The 12567-nt window shown below is 44.8% G+C and overlaps 1 protein-coding gene across 8 annotated transcripts in view; it reads right to left on the bottom strand.

The window, feature by feature from the left end:
• The window catches only part of RNF34 (ring finger protein 34), a 258236-nt gene that overhangs the window by 70144 nt on the left and 175525 nt on the right, over positions 1 to 12567 (bottom strand). For 4 of the 8 annotated variants that reach the window (XM_085635192.1, XM_085635199.1, XM_085635194.1 and 1 more), the window contains one exon: positions 1089 to 1281. In XM_085635192.1, the coding sequence (XP_085491318.1) occupies positions 1089 to 1281 (193 nt within the window). Of the gene's footprint in view, positions 1 to 1079; positions 1282 to 12567 lie in introns of all 8 variants that reach the window. The other 4 variants (XM_085635198.1, XM_085635191.1, XM_085635193.1 and 1 more) reach the window with 1 other exon arrangement.

Here is a 12567-nt window from a genome sequence, read left to right on the forward strand (position 1 = left end):
CACCGGTGGCATTTGATACCAGAATGGTTAAATACACATCCTAAAGGGGCATTAAAATGTGTCTTCTGCTGACGACACACAGCTCAGCCATAGGCCTCAGATACATTACCACCAGCAATGGCAAATGCAATTAGCATGGCTTTAATGCTGGAACATGTGCATACATACAAATAAGTCCTAACATGGAGATAATGACAATAGAAAAGGCTGAGTTAATTACGAAAACTGCTTCACGTTTACAATGCAAAATGACAAAAGAAATTAATGTGTAATGATTGAGTGTGCCTTCAAATGTAAAACAGTTCTTCGTGCCTTGCTATGGAAGGGGAACAGGTACATACAAACAGTCAATAGTACGAAGTGAGAGTATTACTCCTCTGGGGGAGAAGCAAGGTCCACCTTACACACAAACTAAAGCACTGGTAACAAAAGGTAAGAGACAACTGTGCTGCCACGACAGAACATAAAATGCCCAACCAACCCATCAATGCAGGTGTGCAGTGGATCAGTAGAGGAATCAACGGACCACAGGCAAGAAAAACAAGTTGACTTTAGCTCTGCTTTAAATAACATACATTTCACTCAAGCTGCTCCAACACAGAAATACTTTCCATGTAGCAACTGGAAATGTACTTTCGTCTTTTATGGAAATGCACCACAATTCACAGCAAAAAATTGTTATTTAGTTAAAAATAGCCACTCCTGAAAATAAATGGCTACTTGTGCGCAAACTATTTAAAAGGTTACACAGTTAGAATATAAGTAGACGTCCATCAAAAGACCATCCCGCATGCAACTTTCAACTATTTAGCCACTGCCTTAAGACATCATAACCTGAGTCGTCATCTTGAACCACTTAGTACTTCATGCATGCTTCCAATGGCAGAAGCCAACCAGCTTATTTGGTCTGGACATTATTGTACACAACAAAACAGGAGAAACTTTAGATCACGTCAATGTGGTATAAACAATAGTGATCAGAACCTTTAATAGAAATTTGAACAATGTGGTCCCATGTTTCTGCTACAATTTTGCAATGACTAGGAGTCTGCAACACCCGATACAAATTGTCAACCTACACGACTTACGATTTTCTTCATTCTCCCTGTACAGTCTGTTTACTTTCTCCACAAGCTCCCATTTCTCGCAACATCCAGAATAATTTACAAAATTACGAGCCAGGATTTCTTTAAGTTGCCGGATAGTCAGCCCTTCAATATCTTCAAGCGCTGATAAATCAGACAGCGAAGCTCTTGCCCTCTTTCTCGATAGTGCCATTGTCTGAAAAACAATTATATTCATTTAAAATCAAGAACTACATTTAAATATCTTTGATAACAGATGTTGTAACTTTACTTGACTCCCTAAGGTAGACATCAGTCTTTAACATGAAGGAATTTCACATAACCCATTCGGAGTTCTCTGTGCATACTTCAAATAATTATTTTTAAAAAGCTTATCTTATATTAGTTTCCAATTTATGGCTGGGTAGTGTATGAGTACTTCATGGATGAATAGCCAACCACAAGATGGGCATATCTCCTGCAAAGCAAGCCTAAGTTTTTTCCAGAACGTCTCCACAATTTGTGGCAAAAAATCCATGAATGATCAGCTACCTCATGCAACAACAGGCTAGACAATATCTGTTTCAACAATCAACTGTTGGAACAGAATTTGCTCCATTGACAAATCCAATTCAATAGTTGTGACATTCTTTAAAATGTATACTAGTACAATCGATTTCTCCGAACTCTTTTGGATTGAAAATAGCAATAACAGGGAAGTAACATGTTAAAGTAGGAGCTGAAGAAAATTCAAGGGTGTTTTCGCTGGGTCAAAAAAAAAAAAAAAAATTTATGAAGGTCTACGACATTTCCAAAGAATCCTTCAGAGTAGGCCCTGAAAGTTGTAACACTAATTTTGCCAAAACTCAAATTCTTCGAATACACTCAAAAATGTTAGTTTAATGACAAAGTTATATGTCCCACTTTCATAGAAACCATAAATTGTATGCACCTGGCCTGCCGGGTGACTGAATACCACAATTAAATTCTATTGTAAGCTTTTGTGCTTAATGAGTGCGAATGCGAGGCCAATATCAAATGAATAGTCTGCCCAATACCACTAAGGGAATCTAGGTATAAGTACTTAGGCAAACAAAGGTGAGTTTTCCACTCCCAAAAAGTATTTAAGACACACATTTCATCAATTCCCTAGTGTGCTTAAAACTTCTCACAATGTATTAATGCTATAACTTTCATATATCCTATTAATGAGGGCTAACATGCACATACGATCATTTTATTTTCTATAACATTAGTAATGAATGTTCACTTATGGTTTTTATATGGTGGAGAATGGTAAATTGTGATATACACACAAGATACATACCAAAACACAATACAATCAAGTAAAACATAGCTGTTGAACAATAAAACGAATCGATCGATGAAAAAAAAAAGAAAGACCATGATCAGAACTCGTGTGAGAGTTGACCCACAACTATAAATAGGAGCATATTGTTTTCATCACTTTAGTATTTTTAAAGATATAATAGCTTTCTTCTTTAAACCCCAAATCATTTTAATATGCATGAAATAGGAGCATAAGCACTGTTAATCATAAGGGCTAGAACGAAAAAGGGACAACTTGAGTAGTTAACTTTAGTGATAAATAATACAAGCAAAAATGAAAGATGTACAGAAAGAAAGATTGGATGCCCACACTCGATTCCCATCCTCTGGGACGTGCCCATGGCCCCAAAAGAGTGGATCAATGCCTGAAGCTCAGCCTCTCACATCCAACGGTTGCCGTCAATATCTTGCTAGAGAGGGGGATATCCATTGAGCCTGATGGTGAATCACCTTTTGTCTTCCATCAATAAAGAGCAAACCTAGAGGGAGGAACATCCTCCACTTGTAGCCTTATTAGCCTAGATCCTCGCTATCTGCCTCTAGCCTCTCCTTTTTAATAAAAATAAATAAAAAAACCAGTTGCCAGCCTCATCTCCAGGAGTACCATGAGGTCCTACCTGTCTGGAGTTTGCCTCGTTGGAAGAAGCAGCCTTTTTCCAGTAACCTGATCCTTCCCTCTCCTCTCCAAACTCTGCATTCGTTCTTTAAGCAAGTACGGTGGGACAGCATCCAGTGTGTGGCCTCTGTACTTACCCTCTAGCTCCTGCGCATTGCTGCCAGCAGAGACCCTGAAGTGGGGAGTGGTATAAAAGACCAAGTTACTTACCTTTGGCACCACCTTATCTGGTAGAGACTATCTAGCCTCAGATTCCTTACCTTATAATTACCCCCAAGTGTCAGACTAGATCCGAAAATATTTTATGAGCAGTACCCACTACGCGAGGGAGGTGGCGTTGTATCCAGTAGGTTGATGTGGAGTTCAGATTTCACCAGAGACCAGAGGCCTCTGATCTCCACCTCTTCCAGATGGCCAACCTATCCCAGAAGGGATGCATCTGTCACCACTGTCATATCTGTTTGGGGAAGGGAGAGGGGTCTACCGCTGGCCCAATCATGGATCGCTAATTACCAATGCAGATCTTTTACAGTTCCGTCCGTGATCTGGACCATGTTGGAGAGATTCCCCCGATGCTGCAGCCACTGGAATTTCAGGTCCCACTGCAGAGCCTGCATATGCCAGCAGGCATGAGTCACAAGAAGAATGTAGGAGGCCATGAGGCCCAGAAACCTCAGAGTCAGTCTCACCAAAACCCAGGATAAAGGCTGAAACCTCAGTATCATAGTTTTAATATCCTGGAATGCCCTTTCAGGAAGATAAGCCGGAGACTACACAGTGTCCAGAAGAGCTCCAATGAAAGGCAGCGTCTGAGAGGGAGTCAGCTGTGACTTAGGCACTTTTATAGTGAACCCCAGCAAGTGTAGGTGGTCCGCCGTAGTCTGGAGGTGGGAGATGACTGACTGGGGCGAGCCCGTCTTCAGCAGCCAGTCGTCAAGAAAGGGAAAGACTGGTACACCTGATCTCCACAAATGAGATGCAACCACCACCATCATCATCTTGGTGAACATCCAAGAGGCACCGGTAAGGCCAAAAGGGAGCTTGGTGAACTGAAAGTGCTCGTGGACCACCATGAATAGTAGGTAACGTCTGTGGGCAGGCAGGACGAGAATGTGGAAATATGCGTCCTGCAAGTCCAAAGCCACTATCCAGTCTCCCGGGTCCAGGGCAGACAGAACTTGAGAGACTGTGGGCATTCTGAATTTCTCCTTTTTGAGGAAGAAATTGAGAGGGTGCAGATCTAGGATAGGACGAAGGCATCCATCCTATTTGGGCACCAGGAAGTAGAAGGAATAACAACCACGACCTACTTCTGGCATCGTCACCATCTCAATGGTCCCTTGGCCAAGAGTGTCGCCACATCCTGGCAGAGTAAGGAGAGGTTTCTGGCAAGATGGCCGACAGGTGAGGAGTTCCGGCGAGGAGCTCCCAGCGAGGGATGGCCTTTTTGGCCTCAATCCCCTGATATCTATCTCCTACCCGGACCCCTTTAATCACCTGGGGTCATGTTTCAACTGCGGGCCTCGTCTCTCTAATCTCCTGCTCTCTGGCTCGAGATCTTTGGATGAAGGTGTGATGGATGTCCCGACTGCGGAGACCGAGCTATCTTGGCCGATGTCCGGTGGAGCTGCTAGATCGGCTATAGGGGAGATTAGATCCTGTTTCGTCGTCTCAGCCGTCACCTACCCAGCCGGAGTTCGGGCATAGCTCTCCTCATCTTCTCCGTGGTGTCGCTTTCTTACCCCGCCTCCCTGTTGAGATACGAGGGAAAAGTGGATCTTCTTTCTTCCTGGGTGGCTGCTGGGGATATGGCAGAGGATCTCTCTCTCCTCTGACCGTCGCCTGACTTTCCGGACCTGAGACACGGTTTCCTGGCGTCCCGCTGCGCAGGAACAAGAATCGATATTTCTGTTTATACGCAGCAAAGATTACTACACAACGCTGCTGTACTGTACCATTGAGCCCGCTTAACCTTTTTTTTCCTGAGCTGCTCGCCCTCCTGGCTCAGCAACTGCTTTCTTCTTCCGGGACAGCCGCCCTGACGCCCATGCTGACTTCCCCTGACCTGGAGGTCCCCGAGAGTGATCTGCGACCCTCTACCTTTCCTCCCTCCCGAACAGACTGCTGCCTTAATGCTGACTTTTTATTCGGATTTTTATCTACTCGCAGTCCTGCCATCTTGTTTATGCAGTTTAAGGGGTCTTTGTCCTGGTTCCTCAATTTTGCGGATCCGTAGGTCCCCCTGATTGTTTCCGGTCACAGGTCAGCGCCCTTTACTGCCAGATTGAAGATTCGCCCTGTGTTGACCCCCTCTGAGCCTCCGGTCTTGTTCGACTTACTTACTCTAACTTTGTTAGTATCCACGGATGTTCTCTTCACCAGGACAGGTCTTCCTAGTCTCGATATGTATTCCTATCCCCTTGCTTTTCCCCTTCTACCATCTGTGCTTCTCAGGACTTGTCATGTTGCTAAGTTTTGCTCTAGAAACTAGTGTAACAATATAATCACTGTTCTTTTGTAACCATTATCCTCATGTAAAGCGCTCTGATACCTCCGGGTCTAGCCAGTGCTATACAAAACATTTCAAATAAATATAAATAAAAAATAAAAGTTTGCCCTCTGTCAGCCTATCACAAGTGGGTGGCATTGGTGAAGGTGTAGTCACAAAGGAGAGGGACTAGCCCTTTCAGTCAACCCAAAGGTTTGATGTTATTGACCTCCAGTGGTGCAGGTGATGGCATATCTTGGCTAACGCTGGTTGCTTATGATGGTTGGAGGGCAAACTAAAGAGGTTTGGAAGCTGCGGCTGCTGGGGAGGAGGGGTGAACTGGCCCGGCCCCTGGCTGCCACACCCTTGGAGTGTGGGGGTACCAAGTCCTCAGCAACGAAGAGACTGGGGAGCGTGCACGGCATGGTGGCGGGGGAGGGGGGAGGACAGGACGCATCTAGAAGCACCTTCTGTGGCCACAAAAGGATCAAAAGGCGGACTGGGTTTGGCGGGGGCCATGGAAAGGCCCTTGGAGCTGGTCATAGCCCTGCTATCCTTAAAGCACTCCAGCACTCCAAAGAGATGGGAACCATCAAAGGGCATGTCTTTAATCAAGGCTTAGACATCCCCTGAAAACACCCCACAGACACTGGGATACCTACTAAACTTCAAGTAACAAAGAAATAAAAATCCCTCTCTTTACAATCTGCTGATTTTGGAACACCCAGATATTCTACTCTTAACCGAAACTTGGTTAACACAAGACTCCGCTCCCGATATCCTAGCAGCACTACCAAATGACTTTTACATTCTTCAAGTCAACCGCCCTCAGGGAAAAAAGGGAGGAGGAGTAGCAGCCATTATACACCAAGACCTTAAATTCACCACACTTACCTCTCTAGATATACCGCAAACAGATAATCTAGTTCTGAAATTAGAGTCCCCACTCACCCCCTTAGCTGTGGTGCTACTTTATAGACCACTTCAGAATATGCCCCAGTTCCCTAAACTATTGAGTGAACAAATGACTCAATTGGTAACAAACCATGCAAAAGTATTGATGGCCGGGGACTTCAACTACTGGGCCAACGACCCAGCAGAGGGACCACACTCAGCGGAACTTACGGATCTACTTACCGGACTGAACCAAAGTCAGCATGTCTCGTCTGCCACACATATTAAAGGGCATACGCTCGACCAGGTATGGTCCAGCAACTTGTCCTTAACAAACGTAGAAGCCATACCCTGCATCTGGTCTGACCACTATCTCGTCAAATTTGTTATAAATATTCCCACCTCGACCAAAATGACGCCACTCGATCTCGAAGCACGCAGGAGCTGGAGGACCATTGACAAAGATCCCTTTCTGGAGTCACTGGCCAACACCGCCCCTATGGATCAACCCTCCATTGAGCTTAGTGAGAATGCCCTTACAAACTGGCTGCTGACAGCCAGTAATAAATATGCTCCCCTTAATAAAACCTTACACATCCGTCGCCATGAGGCCCAGAAATGGTTTTACGCCGAATTAAAGAACTTAAAGCTTGCCCTGCGGCAAGCAGAAAGGAAGTGGAGAAACAAATACCTACCCGACGACAAAAGCACGTACTTAAACGCACGGGGATCGTATAAAAAAAGCTATACTGGCTTCCAAATCCCAATATTTTTCCTCCAAAATCATTAACTCCATTAATCAATCCAAATAAATTTTCTCAATCATTAATGAACTATCCAATCCAGACAGAGTAACGATTAAACCCACTCCTTCCCAGTCCCTATGTGATTCTTTAAATAATTTCTTTATTGAAAAAATCAAAACCATTAAATAAAATATCCCCCACTGTCCAAGTCCTGCATACCCCAAAAAACCTACGAACCCACACAAGCTGGAACAATTTCCTACAATAAATCAGGAAAATTTCAATGACCTATTGGCTAAATTCAAGTCTGGGTCCCCAAGGGACCACTGTCCCCCTTGGATCTTAAAGGAAGTATTTACCATCTGCCCTGGACCAGCCATGGCTCTCCTAAACAAGTCAATAGCTCAGGGTCAGGTACCAGAGACCTTTAAGGAAGCGGTTGTCATTCCTCTCCTAAAAAAGCCAGGAGCAGATCCTAAAACATTAACTAATTATTGCCCGATCTCGCTGCTCCCCTACCTGGCCAAAGTGCTGGAAGCACATGTAGCCAAAAATCTGTCTGCATTCCTGGAGCAGTCTGAATATCTGGACGCCCATCAAGCAAGTTTCCGCCCAGCCCACTCCTCAGAGTCAGTAGTATTATCTGTGCTGGACACCCTGAGAGAAAAGGCTGATAAGGGTCTCCCCCAAGCATTGGTACTGCTGGATCTCTCTGCAGCCTTTGACACGGTTGACTATAACATCTTGATCGACCGTGTCAGAGATGCGGGTATCAAAGGAACTGCTCGAGTGGATTAGATCCTTCTTAACAGATCGATCATAGGCTGTATACCTTGGCGGTTTCTCAACCCCCATGATTAAAAATACCTGCGGAGTTCCCCAGGGATCCTCTCTATCCCCTCATCTTTTTAATTTGTATCTTCTCCCCCTGATCCATGCATTAAAAGAAAAACATATTCAGACTTTTAACTACGCAGATGATTTTCAATTGATATTTCCTATCAATGACTCTCCAGGCTCCATTCTTGAATTTCAAACAACCATGCTGTTCATCCGTGACTGGATGACCAGCAACCAATTGAAACTAAATCCAGACAAAACTGAACTGATCCTCACGGGCAGCTCACTAAATCATTGGAGCCCCAACTTCTGGCCAAACGAACTGGGACAACCACCGAGCCCCTCCAAGCATGCCAAAACTCTAGGAGTTACTATCTGTAATGATCTCTCCATGAAAACCCAAGTAGGATCAGTATCATCTACATGCTTTTTCCAACTGTGAAAAATAAAGAAAATTAGCCGGTTCCCAACACAGGAGGCAAAATTACAAGCTATTCTTGCCATGGTGATCTCGCATATTGACTATGCCAACTCCTTATATTTTGGTATCCCAGCCTCTCTTAACTATCGCCTACAACTGATACAGAACCAAGCAGCTAGGCTGATCTTGCGGGAAAACAAACGCCAACACATCTCCCCCCTTCTTAGGAAACTACATTGGCTCTCCATATCACAAAGGTGCGCCTTTAAGATGGGCTGCATCATATTCAAATCCCTGAATGGTAAAAACCCTAAATTCATTGACAGCTTAATCACCAGATATATTCCAAATCGTAATCTGAGATCCACTCACTTGCACCTTCTAACAATACCCTCTTTTAAACAGAAACGATTTGGTGGATCTAGGTTTGCCTTCTTGGGCCCAAGGTACTGGAATTCCTTGCCCCTAGAGATCAAAAGCTGTACAAATATCATGATCTTCCGTAAACTGCAAAAAACATGGCTTTTCAAACCAGCATTCGACTAACCCACTGACTCATAATATCTCTGTCACCGATCCAAGAAGCGCCAAGAAACCAATCCGGTGTACGTGCGCTATATAAATTCATTATAACATAACATAACTGAAAAGCCAGTTCTCAGCCAGTTGTGGTGCCGTAAGCTCCCGACGAAGAAACCGCTTTGCCTATAAAGTCGGTTGTTTTCCAGCCCATAACTCATATGGCCCAGGTCTCCTCCGGGACCATGGGCAGCACCAGCGAAACCTTATACCACAGTGCTTAGGAGTATCAGCCCAAAAGGAACAGAGTATTCATGTACCGCAGTGGCAGGCTAGTCGAAGAAAACATTTTATTGCCGAAGGTATCCAGCCTCTTGAATTTCCTATTCGGTGGAGTGGTAGGGAATGCAGCAGGGATTAAATAGGAAGTGGAAGCTTGGACCACCAACCGCTCAGGGGTAGGGTGTTGCGTGAGGAAATTGGGGTCTCTTGGGGTGAGGCGATGACAAGAAATTGTTCTGTTCACAGGAGCTCCTGTGCTGAGCTTGGACCAAGTCCCAAGCAGGACACCCATAAGGACTTCATTAAATGGGAGAATCAGTTCTAAAGTGGTCACTCCCACCTAAAGCATCTCTGTCAAGATGTCAGTCTTTACTGTCATGGACAGCAGGTTAAGGTCCAGGACTTCGGCCGTTCTGCTCACCACCATAGCAAAAGAAGCTACCTCCTCCATTGCCAAGGTAAGAGTAGAGACTATGCCAGTATCTGGAAAGATGTCCAGTCCATTGGCGTCCACCAATTCCTCACATCATCCCATGTAGGCGTCTAGGGGCTGGTATTCCTCAGGGTCCAGTGGCCTTTCCCAATCTTTCCCTAGTCCTACCTACCCCATAGGAATAGGCTTCAGGCCCGTGTCTGGAGGGCAAGACTACAGTCAGCGCCAGAGTCGGCCTCAGACAATGCCCCTCGGGCTCCATGTCAGAGTCCGGGATGAGAATGGAGACAGCGCAGCCGGGTGCATCAACATCGGGCAAATATCAATTTTCCCTTTTGAGATATTCCCAATCAACCATACACACTCAAATATTCACACCCGTTTTGTACAGTTATCAAATATATCATTAGGTAACACACCAACTCAGGATGTTAAGGCACTTATAAAAATATATTTAATTAAAAAAAATTCTCACATTGGTATGCTAAAAACATATACTTTAAAAACAGCGTAATGCAATGTACATTAGAGCACAAATTATATATATTGCTTTTGCGAAAATCCCAACCCCCCTTGGAAAGGAATATTGTCAGACACTTAAATCTCTATCATTCCAAAGTTAATTTGCAGACATAGACAGCACTTTTTTTCTTTTTATCGGACTTATTCGAACGCCAGGACTTCAACTGGGATGAAGATTGAGGGCTCCGTGACAGATCCAAGGACCCTCCTCTCGACTGGGATCAAGACTGTCGCAGCGTAGCATGACCAGATGCAAGGAGCTTGAGGGACCATTTTCTCAAGGGCTTGGGGTGCATGGCGCGGCATTGACGCGGGTCTTCCCCTCGTGGTTGCGTTCAAGGCACCAGAGGCAAACAAGATGCGGGCCAGTCACCAGCATCTGTCGGTGACAGGAGCTGCAAGGCTCAAAGCCAGATTTCCTAGTGGACAACCTTGCCACACCAAGGGAAAGATCCCCCAAAACTTTGCCAAAAAGTTTAAAAAAAGGTCAGTCAAAAAATAACTCAGTGTAGCCCTCTCTAGATCTGCGCTACTAGCACGGAAAGAAAAGAACAGACGTCAGCTCGCCGGGGTGGCGCCTACATAGGCACCGCACACATCACTTGCACCGCAGGGGTATTGCTCACGAAACATTTTCGGATCTTGTCTGATGCCTGGGGATAATTCTAAGGTAAGGAATCTGTGTCTAGAAGTCTATCAGATCACCATCGTACCAGACAAAAACCTCACACAAAGCACAGCTACAGCAAGGATAAACAGATTGTCAAAAAAAACTTTCATCTGGGTTGCTGGTTATTCCGACGATACAGCTTCAAGCAAAGGCAGAGCCTGTCAATCAAGAAGCAGCTAAACTTGTCTCATTCAATTTTGAGACGAACATCCTAGAAAATATCATCCTCTGATAGCCAACACCTGCCAGCCATGAGATTACCAGTCTACAAGGTATACGGTGGTCTCAAAGACGGCTCTTATGGTAAACCCTCCCAGCTTGGTCCAAGTATGCAACACAGCCCTTCGCAACTCACTCGAGACCGGGCCCAATAGAAATCTGGGAAGCCTACCTTGGATGCGAAAATGCTGAGGGTTCCGAGATAAAAGACACTTTTATGACTCATCCAACTACAAAGATCCCTATGTTATGGGAAGTAATAAAGTATTATTGCTTTGGCATCAGTGCTGTCAGTCAAATGGGGAGGCTCTGCCTTAAATGATTAAGGATGAGGAGGTACTACACATCGCCCTATATGGGGATCGTACCTTGCCTATGCTGAAATGTGTTCCAGGTTATACTACTTTTCATGACATCTACACTGCAAGAGAGTTTTCTCGTGGTATGGTTTTCTTACTTCCAGAGACACATTTAGGTAGCAATCGAAAAGTATTCCTCCGTGATATATTCTTTTGGTGTGATGAGTTGAGATGAAAGTACACACGAATAAGGAATAAGTCTCATTTCACTTTTCCCTACTTAGAGTACTCATCCGAGCCACAGGAGGGCAATAGGATTATAAAAGTGGAGGGTATGCTGTAGACGTCTGTACTAGCATCCCCTGTCTGAGCCACTACAGACTCTAAGCCACAGTATGCTGCCATACATGGACAATACTTGTGGCGAGTGGATAATGCAGCTCGATTAACTTGTGGGACCAAAACAAGGCCATGTTGATCCTTACCCACTGTTACTCTACGCGCGTGTGCCTCTGTGGTACCAGCATCTAGGTCAAGTCCCTTCTGCCTCCAATTGAAGTATACGGAAGGCCCAGCATGCCAGAGCAGCTGTGCGACGTGAGGAGTTGAGGGGTTGAGATAGAGGACCGGGAAGGAGAAGTGCTCCTGGAGTGGAGTATAGAAACACGGGTTAGCCCCAGGGGGACGTGACCGATATATTGAAGCTGGCACACCATCTGAGGCTATCCACTCCAAATTGGTAACTTTCTTTGAAACACTGGCAGATCACATGCTCTAATGCAATCACCCTCTCCATAATCTCTCTCCCATAATCTTTTAAAAACAGCAATCATATAGCCTCCACCTTGTCACAAGTGCCATCAATTTACTAGGGCCGAGAGGTTTGAAAGAAGTGAATGGAAACATGAGAGCCAGACGCTGATGATGGTCTGGAAGAAGGCCTGGAAGACTAGTTTTAGAATAAGCAATGGCACATGTTTAGCGCAAGTGTCAACAAATTCTACAGCCTGCTCGATTATGTCACCACATTGAATATTAGCGAAGACTGCTTACAGGTTGTAAACCTCCAAAAAGTGAAGATCATCATAAAAAAAAACTCATTCTTCTGAGATAAAAACAACCAAAAAGACAATAATACCTATGGAGCCACCTCAGAGATAGGAGGGAGGAACTTAATGAACTACTTTAACTTTGCACCAATTTC

The sequence above is a fragment of the Triturus cristatus genome, chromosome 11 (genome assembly GCF_964204655.1).
Source record: "Triturus cristatus chromosome 11, aTriCri1.1, whole genome shotgun sequence".
In the NCBI taxonomy this organism is placed as follows: Eukaryota; Metazoa; Chordata; class Amphibia; order Caudata; family Salamandridae; genus Triturus; species Triturus cristatus.